This window comes from Gavia stellata, chromosome 14 (genome assembly GCF_030936135.1).
Source record: "Gavia stellata isolate bGavSte3 chromosome 14, bGavSte3.hap2, whole genome shotgun sequence".
Classification (NCBI taxonomy): Eukaryota; Metazoa; Chordata; class Aves; order Gaviiformes; family Gaviidae; genus Gavia; species Gavia stellata.
In genome coordinates this window covers 539,957-554,820 of record NC_082607.1, presented here as the reverse complement: position 1 = coordinate 554,820, position 14,864 = coordinate 539,957, and the positions used below count along the sequence as shown (strand labels likewise).

Below are 14,864 nucleotides of genomic sequence, written 5' to 3'. Positions count from 1 at the left end.
CCAGGGCTTGATCTGAATTTAACGGAGGGCATTTCCATTTATTCCTTCAGCATGCTTTGGACAGCCCCTCGGTACTGTTTTCCACTTGGAGAGCTAACTGATGATAATTGTATTCTGTTTCTCCTTCCTGAGCTAATTTTCTGACTCATTGTGGGGGGGGGGGGGGGTTCTGCTTGCTTGTTGTTAATCTAGTTGGCATTTTGTGGTTTCTTTGTTCATTATGTGATGGGGCTATATAAGGGGATTTGTCTCTGGAATTCAGGTATCCCCTGCACTGTGTTTTCTGTTATCGTCTTCATCGGCAACTATGCTGAAGGCAGTTAGATGCATTTGGCATGAGCTAACGTTAATAAATCTGGGTTGTTAATCACTCAGACATGTCTCTGTTGAATCTTTGCATACTGATTTGTGTGTGCTCAAATAGTTTCTCTGGAGCAGATTTCTGGTTACTCAGTGTTTTAATAATCTGCCCTCCCAAATTCATCCTCGGGGTCTTGCCTCCCGGGGCTTTGCCTGCCAGGGACAGATTCAAGTCACCTGCCAGCCGAGGAGAGCAGTGCTGCAGCCGCCAAAGGCACAGGGTGATGGCTCGGTCCACAGCGCATGAGCAGCACGAGGGCTTTCCGGATGGCACGGGCTTCCCAGGCGACTCTTTTCCCACCCCACAATCCTGTCCAGCCCTCCGGCCTCGGGGCTGCCGCACCGTCAGGTTGCAGGGAGCAAACCATGCCGCGGCTGCTGCCCGTGTGCCACTGCTTGCCGCCCCGGCCGGGGCAGGTCCCCATGCACAAAACCCGCAGCAGCCCACTGGCGCAGCCCTGCTGGGAACGGGGAGGAGAACACCCAGCGGGAAGCAGTGTTTCCATTTTTAGAAGCTCTCCCTTGGTCCTATTGATCTTGGACACCGGGCTGCCTCCAGTGCCGCTCAGGAAGCCATTCCCACAGGCGAGCGGCATGCCTGAAGGCAAATTAATGAATGTTTATCATCTATTATTTACCTGCTTAGTTGGCTCAGACCTTGTCCTGTTTCAGCAAAAGCAGAACTTCTAGACCTTTTCCAGACCTTGGCTAGGTAAGCTCTCTGATTGCTGCAGCAAGTCTTGCACATGCAGTTCAGCAGCGATGCAATCTCTTGCCCCCTCAGTCACTGTGCCTTGCCCAAGTCAAAAAACATAGATCAGTTTATCTTTTTTTTAATGATGTTGTGCATCCTATCATTTGCCTGAGTGCTGCTGAGAGAGTGCTGCTGTGTTAGTCAGGGCATCCTCGAGTGATACAAGAGCCTCGAGGCAATGGGCAAAGTGTGCTAGGCTTTGAATCTCCTTCAGGCATTGATAATTACCAGCCTAGATAGCTGAGCCATTACGAAGATGCAATACAGTCAGCTCTTACATCATGCCCATTTAGGGGAGAAAAATTCAGCAATGAAGAGATGCTACGATCGACAGATCCAAGGAAAATCAGCTAGGTTATTTTTCACAGCAAGAGATCGCTAACTACATGGATTAGCAGTAGATCAAGAGAGTATGGAGGGAGACCCACTCCAGACAAAGATTATGCAGCCAATTAAAGAAAGAAAGGAAGGAAAAAAAAACCCAAAACACCCAACCTAAGAAATATTTAAGATGGACTCAACACAAGGTTAAGAGACTTCTACTTCACCCATAGCCACTAGACGTGATGGGGCTCCCAGAACAGCTCTCTTACCAAAGGGATGATGAGCAGGTGCGACTCCAAGGTTTGCTCACTGCTTCCCAGAACTGTGGCTGCTTCTGAGGAAACCAGCAGCCAGTCTGCACCAGCATTCTTGGACAAACATCTCAAGAAACTACTGAAAATTTCTATCTATCCATCTTGCACTGTAAAACAGCCCTGGGGATGGGATTTAATCCCTGGCTTGGCTTGTACCCCAGAATTTGCCAACAGAGCAGGAGATTTCATTTCAGAATCACAGTGAGAGCCATAGCTTAATATTTCTCATGGAAGATATCAGTGTTAGTGTTGTTGCTATGGTTATTTTGTAGAAGCCCAAGATATAATATGTACATTGCAAGAAAAAATAGAAAGAAATATGTCTTTAGAAACTGTGTGCTTTGTGTGCACAGTGCATCATACAGCAGCCTGTGAGAAGACACACTGAGAACAACGGGCTGTGCACAGGGCTGGACGTCCATGCCAGTGCTGCAACTTGGGTGTTGGGGCACGCATAGCTCCCCGAGCTGTTACAGAGAGCTTTCGGGGGGTGGTATGCGATTTTCCACTTTCTGTTGTTTCTTTGTGAAATGTTTGCTTTGCAGGTGTTATTCAAAGAGCCCTGGAAAGTTTTGTGCAGGGCAACAAAACATAGCAAATAAAGAATATGTTCCTTCAGGATGAAATTTTAGGTGAGTTTTTTTGTTAAACTCTGTACGGTTTTTGGGTGACACCAGTGGTGGTTTTTGTGAGTATCTATCTGAATCAGCTGAATAACTGCCAACAGCAAATAAGCCTGTGAATCACAGCTACCCAAGCTCTGTGTCTGCCTTAGTAACTGACAGGTGCACAGTTCACTTAGCAATACTGCTACAGCACTAGAGAGAAGGGTATTCTTTTTTTACGTGTTACTTGGCATAAATCCTATTACCTACTGGCAAACAGTGAGTTTAAACCTTGTTTTCCAAAGGGGCCCTGAGAGAGCACGTCAGGGATGTTCAATAGCCATGATCCAGTCCTCTGGATCCAGAGCAAGCATCAAGTGGGAGTCTCAGTGCCAGGGGGCTGTCCTCTCCTGCCGAACTCTTTTCTGCTGATTTTTCATCCCTATCCTGGACTCTGAAGAGAGGGGACTTTTTCCAGTTAGTCCTTTTAAAGTAGGACCTCCCAGGACTGCCTTCCTTCCTGTGCCCCTACAACATGGCATGTCCCAGGCTTTTTGTGGCCGTCTCCTGGCTTGCCCCAAGGCTGCCATCACTCACCTTTCCACTCTCGAAGGAAACTTTCCAGTCACTGGGAGAAGCCCATCCCCTGTACCTTATAACTGCGCCTCATTTACATCCTCAACTGGTGCTAAAAACTTGTGCTACAGCAACCAAAGGATGAAGGATGCTGGGTTTTGCAATCTTTGGGAAAAGGTCTCTAGAATTTCTGAAGATACGTGAGTGGAAATGGGCTGCTACATTTCTGTAGTGGAAACCAAAAACTCCCTACTGACATCCACCTTTCCACAGTGAAGAAATAATATTTTAATAAAGTGAAATACATGGGAATTTGAGGGCCGTTCACTAGCAGTTGATGAGTGAGGAACAGTAGAAAGTCAAATGACAGCTTCTCTTAATATTTAAATGAGGTGATGCTCATTAATTAGAGATGCTTTTAACATTTTGAAAAACTCACAATGATTTTTTCAACTGAAAACGGACCCTGCTCTCTACAGAGAAAGGGCAGTGTCTGCACCCAGCAGCAGGCTGCCTTAAAGTCCCACATTGAAATAATTGTTAGTTTCCAAGTGAAGTGCCTCAGGGATCGTGTATTCATCCATTTCTGCTGCCGCTCATGATGCTCTGCTCTCTTCTCCTCGTGCGGATGTTGGAATGTACACCGGAGGTGCAGAGACGTGGCCAAGTGGGGTCAAGTGGCCTGGAAGCGAGGACCTCCCCTCTTTTCTCTCCTGCTCCTTCTCACTGTGCAAATGGGGGGGGGGAATCAATCCTTAGTTTCCCTTCTTCGGTCTGTCTCATCCTCCCTCTAGAAGGTGGCGGGAGCACGTCCTCGTCCCTGCCAGCGACCCAGGTCCCCCCCGGCTCCTCCCCAGGCAGAAGCTCAGTTCGGTCTGTCACCAGGGTGGACCAGGAGCACCCCTGACCCCAAGCAGCCATGACTGCCTTTAAACTACTGGAAACCATCACCTGGGTTATTGGAATAGGCGAGGTACCTGGGGCGTAGGGACCCAAAACCCCTCACCACTCCACCAGCTCCCGCTGGAAACTCCGACTACCCGCAGCTGCTCAGAGATGCTGCTGCTCTTCAGGGTAACTTGGGACTTTTCCCTCAGTGTGTGGCTATCTGGCCCAGGAGGGGATTCAGCAGGCTGTTTTTCAGGGAAAGGCTGTCTCTCGCTGCGCTCGGCAGCCTTCCTTCTCGGACCTGACCTCGCCCAGACCATGGCCAGCAGGAGCCCGCTGGAGTTCAGGGGTGCTGGATCCTGCCGTGCCTGTCATGGTGCTGCAGCCCGTTTGCTGCCCCTCTGCGCTCCCCAGCAGAGCCCAGCTTCTGCCAACATCAGTTCCAAGTGCACTGGAGTTCGGTGGAGCTATTTTTATCCAAAGCAGTTTGTTTGCGGGTTTTTGCTGCGAGTACAAAGTTACCCTACGAATTTCAGGTCTGAGGACCAGACAGTAACCACCCGGCTGGTCCGTACCAGAGCCCCTCTGCCACCGTTGCAGCATGTACCGGTTGCCAACACCGAGTTTTGAAGGATTACCCAGGAACTGTTGGGGCTCAAAACACACACAGCGTTATTACTGCAAAGGACTTACTACTCAACCCGAAGTCTGGATGGATAAGTAAGTAATAAATATTTTCCCAACTTTTGTCTGTCTTCTCCAAGTAAGAGAAGTCCCTTGCTCAAGCTCAACCAGGGAAGCTGAGAGAAGTCTGGCCTCTCTGGGCTGGGTGCAATTTTCAAGAGGGATAGTGTGATGGAGAAAGGGATGTCACCGGCCAGGCCAGGAGGTCCTTCCAGTTCCTGCTCCCCTGTGCCCAGCCACTGCTCCACACTGCTTGCGAAATCACGTAGCAGTTCTGGTTTCTTTCTGCCTTTAATGTCTGTTTTCCCTGTCTTTTTCCTTCTTTTTCTCTCTCTCATGTACTATATTTTTCCTTTATTTTGTATTCTTTTTTTCACCTGCCTCCCAAGCGTAGCTAAATTAAATGGTATTTTTTGTAGGACTGTAAACAAAACCTTCCCTCTTAGTCTGAGTCATTCCATTGTTTAAATGAAACCCTTACAGCAATTAGTAATTACGCAGAATGATTTCATTCTTCAGTTAGTGAATGCTACAGCCCTGGTGAAATATTTTGTGGCCCTTTGTTTAGTGCCAGTGTAGGTTTATTTCCTGAATTAATATATTTATAATAAAAACAAAAAGAAATTCTCAATGGACTAAATTTGTCCGCCTGAACGCTGTCTGAGGCTGCTGCTCCCGATGCCCGGTGTGCATTCCCGCTCCCTCTCGTCCGGGGCTGGTTTTCAGCTGCTGGCTCTGCAGCTCCAGAAGCGGCAGAGGGAGGGGAGGAGGAGCCGCACCGTCTGAAGAGGAAATTGCTATGGACTGACCCTTACCTCTGCTGGGAGGCTTTGGTATAAATTATCTGGTGAAACTCCGTATGGATGGAGTCAACCTGGATGTCCAAGTCCTTCCTTCAAACACATGTCAGAACAGGTCCGTTTCCATTGCTCAGCAAAGCCCCTGTGCTGTGGCACGTGTTATGAGCTCCGAGACAGGCCAGCGGCTCGGGACAGCATGAGCAATGATGGAAACCTGGGTCCCACTCCCTCTGCTAGTAATCGGACGGGAAACCCTGAAAGCAACTACACCGTCTGTGGGCCTCCACGTCCCCCGCACACACGCCTGCACCTTGGACCAGCTGCAGCTGCGGGCTCACAGGGAGGGTGCTTGAGAGGCTCTGCTCCCACTGCACCGAGCAAAGGGGGTACTACTGTGATACCAGACAACAGTCAGCAGTAAAACACCAGAGCAGCAACGTCGATTCCTGAGGAGAAAGGGGAAGATGCCCTTTGATGTCCACCGAATCCAGCTAACTCACCTCAGCCCTTCAGCTCACAGGTCTGTGTTGGCCGTCTGGACGTTCACAGTGGAGCAAATGGTCTGCGAGGCAGGTCCCTTCCTGCACCTGGCCTGCTCCATCCATGCCTCACGGCAGGACGCGACCGCGGGCGGCAGCACGTCGTCCTGAGTCTGAGGCACCTTCTGGCACATGCAGAGCAGGGACTTGAGCTCCGAGCGGAAGCTCTCGTTCAGCCAGCAGTAGATGAAAGGGTTGTAGCAGGTGCTGCTCATGGCGAACCAGTGCAGGGCAAAATAGAGGGAGTTCTTCGTCTTGATGCCCAGACTGGAGATGAGCACTACGTAGCAGTTGAGAGGAAACCAGCAGACAGCGAAGACCACCACCACCAGCATCAGCATCTTGATGCTTTTCTTCTTGTTCTTGTGGTGGGTGATATACTGCTGCGTGGTGACGTCTCCAATGGCGTTGCGGAGCCACAGCTTCTTGGCCAGGCGCGTGTAGGTGACAGTGATGATTAGCAGAGGCAGGAGGTAAAGAAGGAGAAAGGTAGATAGGTCCAGATACTTCCAGACCAGTTCTGCAGGCTCCGGAAAATCAGGGAGGCACAAACTCCGTACAGTGGCTTCCCTTGGAAACAAAGAAATACATATATAGCATGTGGCCATTGCTGTGCAAATGGATGCTGCCAATTTGGCAAACCACAGTGGGGCTTCCACACCACCCACAAACACCTCCTCAGATTATGGTACAGACAGAGGAGGGCCAGATATTGCTCAGCTCAACAAAACAACACTCGGTCAAACCTCTGTTTCCCAGAAAGCGTTCTCATGGTCTTCTCCATGTTTATCTCACCGAGGATAAGACTGGCTACTGTGCATTGTTACCTCCTTCCCCTTAAGTGGTTGTGTTGTCTGATATAAGAACTTCTTAGAAAGACAAACTGGAGTTTCCTCTTAGAAGCTGCAGCTGACTTTAATTAAATGAATCCCTCCCTGCGTGCACAGGCACAGACACACGGCAGTGCCAGTCTCCTCTTCCCCAAAAACCCAGTGCAGGAGGAAAGAGGGCAGTGGGTGAGACCCACCTAACTCCTGCTTTTCTCCAGCCCCATAGGCGATTCCTACACACCTGGAAAAAGGACACATTATGCCCAGGTTTCCCTGAAAGTGCCCCCCCAGAAATCCAACCCGGGATGCGTTACTCCTCCTGCACATGGGCTGTGCAAACTGTTGTCTGGCCGTGCATAACTGACCAGATCTTCCTGGGACACGGCAGAGTCACAGCACGTGCTGGGATCACCGCTGCAGCACACTTGCAATAGCTCTGACTCGTCTTTGCCGGGTTGGATCTGCAGTCCATGGGTACACCCACCTTTCCATGCCCTCGAGCAGGTACAGGACCCCCTCGCCCAGAGCAGAAAACTGCTGCACCAGCTAGGAAGTCAAAGCTGTTATGGATGGAAGGGGAAGGGGCTGCTGGGGGCCATGCGAAAGCCTCGCAGGCACTACCCCACCTGCACGGACAGCACTGCTTCCTTCCCGTACCCACCATCACGTTTCCATCAGCTTTTGAGGAGACTATTTGTTAAAACCTTATTGCTACATCTTAAAACAGGAATGATGATTAGAAAACCTGGTCGCTTAACCGAAGTTTAACTTAAGCCTGAGAGTTTAACTTCTGATGGTTGACTAACTAAAGAACTGAGTTTAACTATATGCAATAGCTTATTTTAACAGCACTTCAGCAACCTGTCCCGTTCAACCCAGCGGATCCAGGCTCTGTTCACATTTTCTGGCTGGCAGGGGCTCTCAGCTGACGCACCCCAGCACCCTCCACGGAGCACCACCTGTCCCCTCCGTATCCCACAGCAGATGACTGGAAATGATGAGACATTAGGAGAAAGGAGCACTGGCACATTTATTTCTGGTGGATTATTTCTCCTTTTCTTTCCTTTTCCCCCGCACTTTTTCTTCATCTTTTGCCATTTTGCCCTTCTCTCTTCAGCCCTTGTCCTCGGCTCACTTGTTTTCAGCACAGACTTTAGTCCCCATCAAGCTGCGCTATTTGTTAGAGTATTGATTAATATCTTTAATATCCTGTTTTCAACCTCTGGAGCTGGCTTTTGTGCCACAAATAGAAGATTGCTTGAAAACGGGCAGCTGCGAGCAGAGCCTGTGTGCGGCTGTCAGAGGGATGACAAAGGGCGCGGGAGCAGAGATCCGCTGAGTGCCGCCATGGAGGACCCTGACGATGTTTGTCAAGAAGGGAACTGACGCAAAAGGGAAAATCATCCTTTGTAAACCACGCTCCTGACCTTTTTTCCCCCGGGATCCAGCTTGCTGCTGGCACAGGCGAGACCAGCCCTTGCCTGCAGGCAGCTGTGCCTGCCAGCCTGCTGAAGGGGACCTGCCAAAAGTAACCGGAGATCTGGCAGAGCAAGCAAGCGCGGTGCCCAAGGTGACACCGCAGCGCAGGGTCAGACACTCCCCGGCCACAGCTGAAGAGCAAAGCCGCAGGGAAAGAGCAGAAGCGACGAGGCAGGAGCACGGCGGTCATCCCTCACCGCCCACCCAGGAATCAGCCGTTTGGGGAACACCTTGAGCTTGGGATGGGGTCTGGGCTGCGGCCGTCGGCGCTGGGGTGCAGCTGAAGACTGGGGAGGGTGATGCTTCGGTGCTTGTGGAGCTTAAAACCGCATTTGAACAGAGCGGGCAGCAGAGTGAGCCTGCAGGTAATGAAAAAAAAACAGCTGCTGCCCTCACTGCCCCCTTCCCTCTCACCCTCTAAGGGAGGGGCACAGAGCTGTTGAAGGGGCTCACAATTATTTCAGGGAAGAGGCTGGTTAAGAGCAAAACCAGACAGGACCCTGTGTTTTGGTAAATTCTGGTACGACTGTGCACTTGGCCACCCTGCTGTGCACTGCAGCCAGAGAGGTCTGATGCTGGTGGAGCCCACGTTCTCCTGTCCCCAGAACCCCAGCAGCTCCCTGGCGGGACTTCTCAGGAGCTCCTGGCCCTGCAGAAGCTATTACGAGCAATATTACAACTGCGATTTTTATTCAATGGAAAGCAGGGATGAGAATAGCATGTCCTGGAAGTCCTTATATCGCTGAGCCGCCTCATGCCGATGGGAGGCTAAGTTTCCTCTGGCCGTGCAAAGGATGAACAGAGACAGGTGCTGTGAAACAGATAGCGGCGTTTGTTCATTCATAAGCAATTTGTTCAGTAATACCCTGAACACAGCTGCGAAGCAATGCGAGTACAGGAGTAACCCAGCACTTTGTTTACAAAGTCTAAGCAGTTGAAGATATTATATCCCCCGCAGAGGTATCTCTCAGTCAAATCAATCACAAGCACAAGTAAGGAAGAGCTGCGAAGCCCCAGGTCGCGCTTCCATTTTGTGTAACCTCTCACATACAAAGAGCAACAAAAAGCCTGCGCAGGCAGTCAAACACTCTCCCTGGCACGCTGATGGGAGGGAAGTGGCTGCACCGTAGGAAGAAAGATATTTGTCCTTTATACATAAGCTCAATATCTACGATAGAAATCTTTCTCCTGCTGCCTATTACTGCCGCCTTACCCTGCTCCCTGGGATGCCGCTCTCCGGATGAAAATACTGCTCACTGTAAGATTATCCCCTTGGCCTCGAGTCCAGCGTTCCTGCGAAATGCAGGCACCAGCAGTGTGACACACCACGACGAAAAACACCAGTTCGTGTAGTATAATGGACTGTGTTCTAGCCAGGAGGAGTCATAGCAATGCCACAGGCTGGTGGGGACAAGAGGACCAGAACAGGTTGGGCACCATGAAGGAAAAAAAGATTACAAGGGCAAACCAACCCAAAACTTCTGGTTCTTTGTTTCTCCCTGGTAGAGAGGGTGACTTCCCAGCAATGAATGCCCTCACTAGACTGGCTGGCAGAGGGGAAGATAAGCTTTTTTTCTTTAATTTTTTTTCCCCTCTCTAGATCAGAACCTTCACTTTCTTCTGATACTTCAGCAGTCCTCACGTGAGTGTGAAATTCCACTTCATCTCCTTTTAATAGCTTCTGTTGTTGTGTTCAGCCAAGCACAGAGCTCCCTTCGCTGCTGGGGCAAGGCGAAACAGCACACTGAGATGACTTCGCTTCCCTGTCGAAGCACTGCTCCTCTCACCAGCCCTGCACTGCAGAGGTGGAGGTTTCTCTTCTGCTTTTCTTGTTTATGTAATGTTGGGCAGAGGAGCCTCAAGCTTTAAGGAAGGCTGGTCCTGTTCCATAAATCCTGACGGATGAAACGCAAGGAAGCTAAAGTGTGTGAATCAGTGTATGAAGTCTTGGAGATCTGGGGTCCGCTCCTCCCTGTTCTTTCTGTACAGTCTTGCTAATGTCAGTACCAGATGTTTACACCATGAGTTTTATTTTCTTTCTTTCTCAAACTGCAGCTTCAGCCCTCTCTTTCCTCCCTGCCTGAGCAAGTTGGCTAGACATGGTCTTCTTAGGTCTAAGGAGCTGAGCAAGCCTGAGGAGGGAAGAAGAAAGGCCCTCGGGAGAAAATGGCCTTCTCTGGAAAAAGCCCCTCCTGACAGTATCATGACACTGGAGAAGGTTTGTCTCACCGACCTGCCGTGCCACAGCCAGGCTGCGCTGGCTGTCCGGCTGCACCTGGAGCCTGCCACCAGCGTGAGGTCATGGAGGCGAGACTCACTCCCTCGTCCAGGCGTTTGGGCAACGGCGAAAGCAAACCCAGGTCCTGAGGACCTGCGTGCCCTGCAGCGAGCCAGGCGGCAATTCCAGCAGGCCAAGCCTCTGCTGTGGGAAGTGAGGTTTCATCCACACACAAACTCCCACCGATTCCACTATGTCCTTCCCCAAGGCTGGCAGCCCTTCCAGCAGCTCCCTCCGCCGAGAGCCACTGCCACAGAGGGCTATCGGACCTCTTCACGCTTGCTTGGAAGGGGAAATAACTCACCTGTAGTTATACTGGAAAAGCTTTTGATAGATAGCATGGGGTAGGGAGAAACAGGTTGCCATCAGCCAGATAACAGAGATGCTCAGCACTCCCTTCGTTAGTGACATCCTCTGCTTCAGCGGGTTCAGGATGACCTGCAACGGAGACTTCACCGTGACTCTTATCTCACGGGAAAGCAAATTCCCTTCACTAATGCACAGGGCAGAGGCATTTTTTGACATGATCTAATGCTGTTAAGAAAATGACAGCTGTGATTAGGAAAATGTCCTGCTTATTACAGTGACCTGGAAAATGGGAAACATTGAACTTTTCAGTCTGCTCAGAAGTGCTTTCAAATAAACTTTTTCCTCTATTTTGTTCTGTGAGGACCATTTTCCTTAAACTGTGGGTTACATCAGGTAGGAAAAAAAGAAGGTATCTACACAAGCCTCTTCACTTACAGGTATGTTTGTTTATTCTATATGAATTACATAAAGAAATGTCTCGTGTTCTAGCTGAACCTATGAAGCTGAGCCATCCTCTCCTCTTTTGAGGCATTAACTCACCTTTTATGAAATTTTCTTTGTTAGATGAAAAGGTAAAAAGCTTATAAAATCTGAGAGTCTGGAAGATACTATTTGACTGGTAGTACAGGAAAGTAGAGTGATTGCTAGAGATAAGCGCATGGCTTGGGCTGCCCTCTCCTCCCTGTACTGGTAATGCAGCAAGCGTTTATCACAGTGGGCAGCTGACACAGCCTGGCTGCAGGCAGATGGTGGGTCCAGTCTTCTCACAGCTCTGAAGTCTCCTCCCAGTATTTCCAACAGAGATTTCCCACTCTGCCACTCCCCTTTATACTGGTCCAGCATTGGTCCCACAGTTATACCATGGGACTTTAGTCTCAGAATTTCTTCTTACTCCGACCGTCCTGCAACTTGACGTTGCAGCAAAAGCCCAATGGGAAAAGAGCAGCAAAAGAACAAACAGGCAACTAAATCAGAATTTAAGCTCAGGATGCTACAGACTGGTGTTCTATAGGTTTTGGGTGGTAAACTAAAAAGCTTGGAAGTTTGCTGTACAGCTGAAGTAACATTTTGCACTCAGTGGTGGCTCTGCCGTCTTTCAAGGCTCCTATATAAAACAAAGCCTCTTGAATCAACTTGCCCTGCCAAACTTGGGGGCTAGGTTGGACCTGGCTCTTTTCAAACTCCTTGGAAAAGGTTTCCTCACCCTTTTCCACTGAAAGTCTGTGAGCGTCCCGTGAAACCTGTGATGACAGGTTTTGGTTTTTCCCTCCTGCCCCGTATCCGGGAGCCTACAGAGGTCCATCAAGCCTTCCTACCCCTTGACACACAAGGGGCGTCTTTGAATTTAGCTCTAGAGCCTTCTCACTGGATATGGGTTTAATCCCCGAGATTCAGCCACCTTGAACCCACGGCTCAACCGAGACTGACAGGGGCTTGGGAAGAGCCTTGCAAGGGAATAGTGGACGGGCGGCGTTTTACCTGGTGCCTGTCCAGGGCAATGGCCGTCAGGGTCAGCGTGGAGACGTGGAGGGAGCAGTACTGCACGAAGCGGCTGATGTGGCACATGGCCTTTCCAAAGATCCATGTGCTGTTCACAAACCGAACCTGAGGGGAAAACAACAGGTCAACAGCCAGCAAATGTACTGAAAACAAATCCACAGGCAAACCCTTTGGATTGCACCTGAGCTGGCACATGGGTTTTGGCAGGCTGGCTGGGCAGCTCCACCTGAAACCCAAAGAAAGATTAGCTACCTTGGATTTTGAAACGCCTTTACATAAGAGTTTATAAGGTCAACCCACAGCTTAAACAAGTGGTGCTGTCACAGCCCTCCTGGCCTATTCGTATAAACACCATTTGTGAACAGTAGTAGTAAATTTTTGATTATACTAACAACTTTATTTGGAAAAAGTGGACCAAGTTTTGGTCACACAAACTCCCCTTCAGGTCTGGAGAGCTTTCACTGAAGACTTTACCCAACTGGCAGCTCTGAAAAGCTTGGCTACTTTCTTCCATGACTGGCATTCGAGTTGTTTTGACCCACTAAGAAGTGTGACTCGCTAGTGCTCTCCTGCATGTACATTATGAGTACAAGTTCATCCAGGCACTTATTCTGCATTCCCCAAGAAGCTCTTGCTGTGGTTTGGTGGCATACTTGGAGAGACTTTAGAGTCTTTTAGGAGATACAGAGTCTAACGGAGCAAAGGGAGCCTACAGGTTGCTGAACAGTGTTTTACTTGCCTGGCAGAGTTGTCTACTAGACTTGATTGTGTTGGGTTCACGCCTCAGTCCTAGAAGAGCATGCACAGAGAGGGTGTGACCACCAGGCAGAGCATTCTTGTGAGAGACTCCCCTCCTGGCTGAAGGGACAGCACAGTGGGCCACTTACCAGGGTAAAAGGCGTGTTGAGCAGCGTGATCATAATGTCAGACACTGCCAGGTTGACGATGAAAAGGCTGGTGGCTGAGTGCATCCTCTTGTTCTTCAGCACCACGTGGCACACCAGCATGTTCCCAAAGAGAGACATGATGATAATGACCGAGTACGCCACGATTAGGAGAGCTTTCACTGTTGGTTTCTGGGATTCCGGCTCATATTTAGCCAGCTCGGCAAATTTCTCCCACTCAACAATGCGGCTGTCTGTCCAGTTGAAGGTGGTCCTGTTGGTTGCTTGGTAGACTGACATGAGTTTGTCCAAGGAAGAGTAATGGTCAAACTCCTCAAGAAACCCCATCATCTGTGCCAAGCGAGGCATGGTGGGCTAACCTGCGTCTTCACTCGGCTCGAGGCCGCTGGGATCACAGCTCCAGCTGATGTAGCAAGTGATCCATCAGCTTCAACTGCTTGGATCTCTAGGAAGCTGGTGAAGATGCAGCTGCTGTTACAAACACCACCTTAAAAGACAAAGCTGGAGGGAGCCTCTAAGGTGCGATGGGTTCCCCAGGGGCAGAGGCGGCACTGGGGAGCAGTTCCAACAGTCACGTTGGAAAGGGGCCAGTTTGGGACTCAGCCCCTTCATACATCAAGGAGAGCAATAGCTCCACGGGCGGGCTGGAAAGAAGAACTAGTTAATACATGTAGCAAATGTAGGAAAACCTCAGGTGGGGTTTGAAGTTGTTTTAATCCCATGTCAGCTTTTTCTTCTTTGTTCTCACCTCAGTCTGTTTTTCCTCCAAGTTCCACAGAAGGCTGCATTGTTAGCGCTTTCATCCTCTACTTCAAGACACTCAATTCTTTTCTGTTAAAACGTAAAGGCAGAGCCATTTGGGGGATCGTTTTTAAGAGCAGAGGTAGCTTTTGTCTGCATCTAACCCCAGCAATTATCCTAAAGCGATTCAGAACCTGGAAATCACATCAGAAGTTGACTTCAGTCTATATCATATCTTCTCCTCCAAACAACAGCTGAATTCTGCTTCCAGTGTTTCAGTTTCAGCAAAAAAACAGTCTTTCCTGCAAAAGGCAAGACTTAGCAGTAGAGGCACGCAACTCACAGAGGAGCCACTTACACTGTATACAAACAAACCAATGCACACCACTAGATACACAAGAACAATTCCCTAGAGACAAAAATCTCTGCTTCCTCACCTTTACCGATACCGAGTTTTAGGTACTTCTGGTGATTTTAGATTGCATTGATCTATTGATGTTAGGCAGAACCTATTAACTATGCACACCGGTATTTACAGATATGCTACGTACGGGAGGAGAAAGTTGTTCAGAAGCGCTGTCAGGTTCTCCAAGAGGGTGGCTGGTTTGTTTGGTACATGCCATTCCCATCAAGCCCTGTGGCTGTGTGCACAAATCAATGGACCTCACACAGTGTGAGGGATTAATAAGCAGAGCTTTCAGAGCGCTAAAAGGCTCCCTGATACCTTCCCACATGGCAGGCTACCCAGGGCAGCCAGCTTGCTGCACGGCGGGTGGTGGCCCGAAGCAGGCATCCAGCAGCCCCCAAACCAACTCACCAGTCAGTCACGGCGGTGGCCTCGGCTGCAAACTCCACCAAGAGTCAGAGATCAACCGTTTTCTGATGGAAATAAGGTGCAGGGGACTGGGTGTATTTGTACCCATGCGTTCCCGTAACACAATCCACTTTGGCTCGTCTGCTTACTCTGGGGAGTGTCGG

At 49.8% G+C, this 14,864-nt stretch overlaps 1 protein-coding gene across 1 annotated transcript; it reads right to left on the bottom strand.

Moving 5' to 3' along the window:
• Positions 1-4,030: 4,030 nt before the first annotated feature.
• On the bottom strand, positions 4,031-13,955 carry LOC104261030 (G-protein coupled receptor 83). Its single transcript, XM_009816940.2, has 5 exons — positions 13,894-13,955; positions 13,128-13,789; positions 12,220-12,345; positions 10,736-10,869; positions 4,031-6,414 (listed from the first exon to the last, which is right to left on the bottom strand). The coding sequence occupies exons 2-5, from the start codon at positions 13,491-13,493 to the stop codon at positions 5,820-5,822; spliced, it is 1,221 nt and encodes a 406-aa protein (XP_009815242.1). The 5' UTR covers positions 13,494-13,789; positions 13,894-13,955; the 3' UTR covers positions 4,031-5,819.
• Positions 13,956-14,864: the final 909 nt, after the last annotated feature.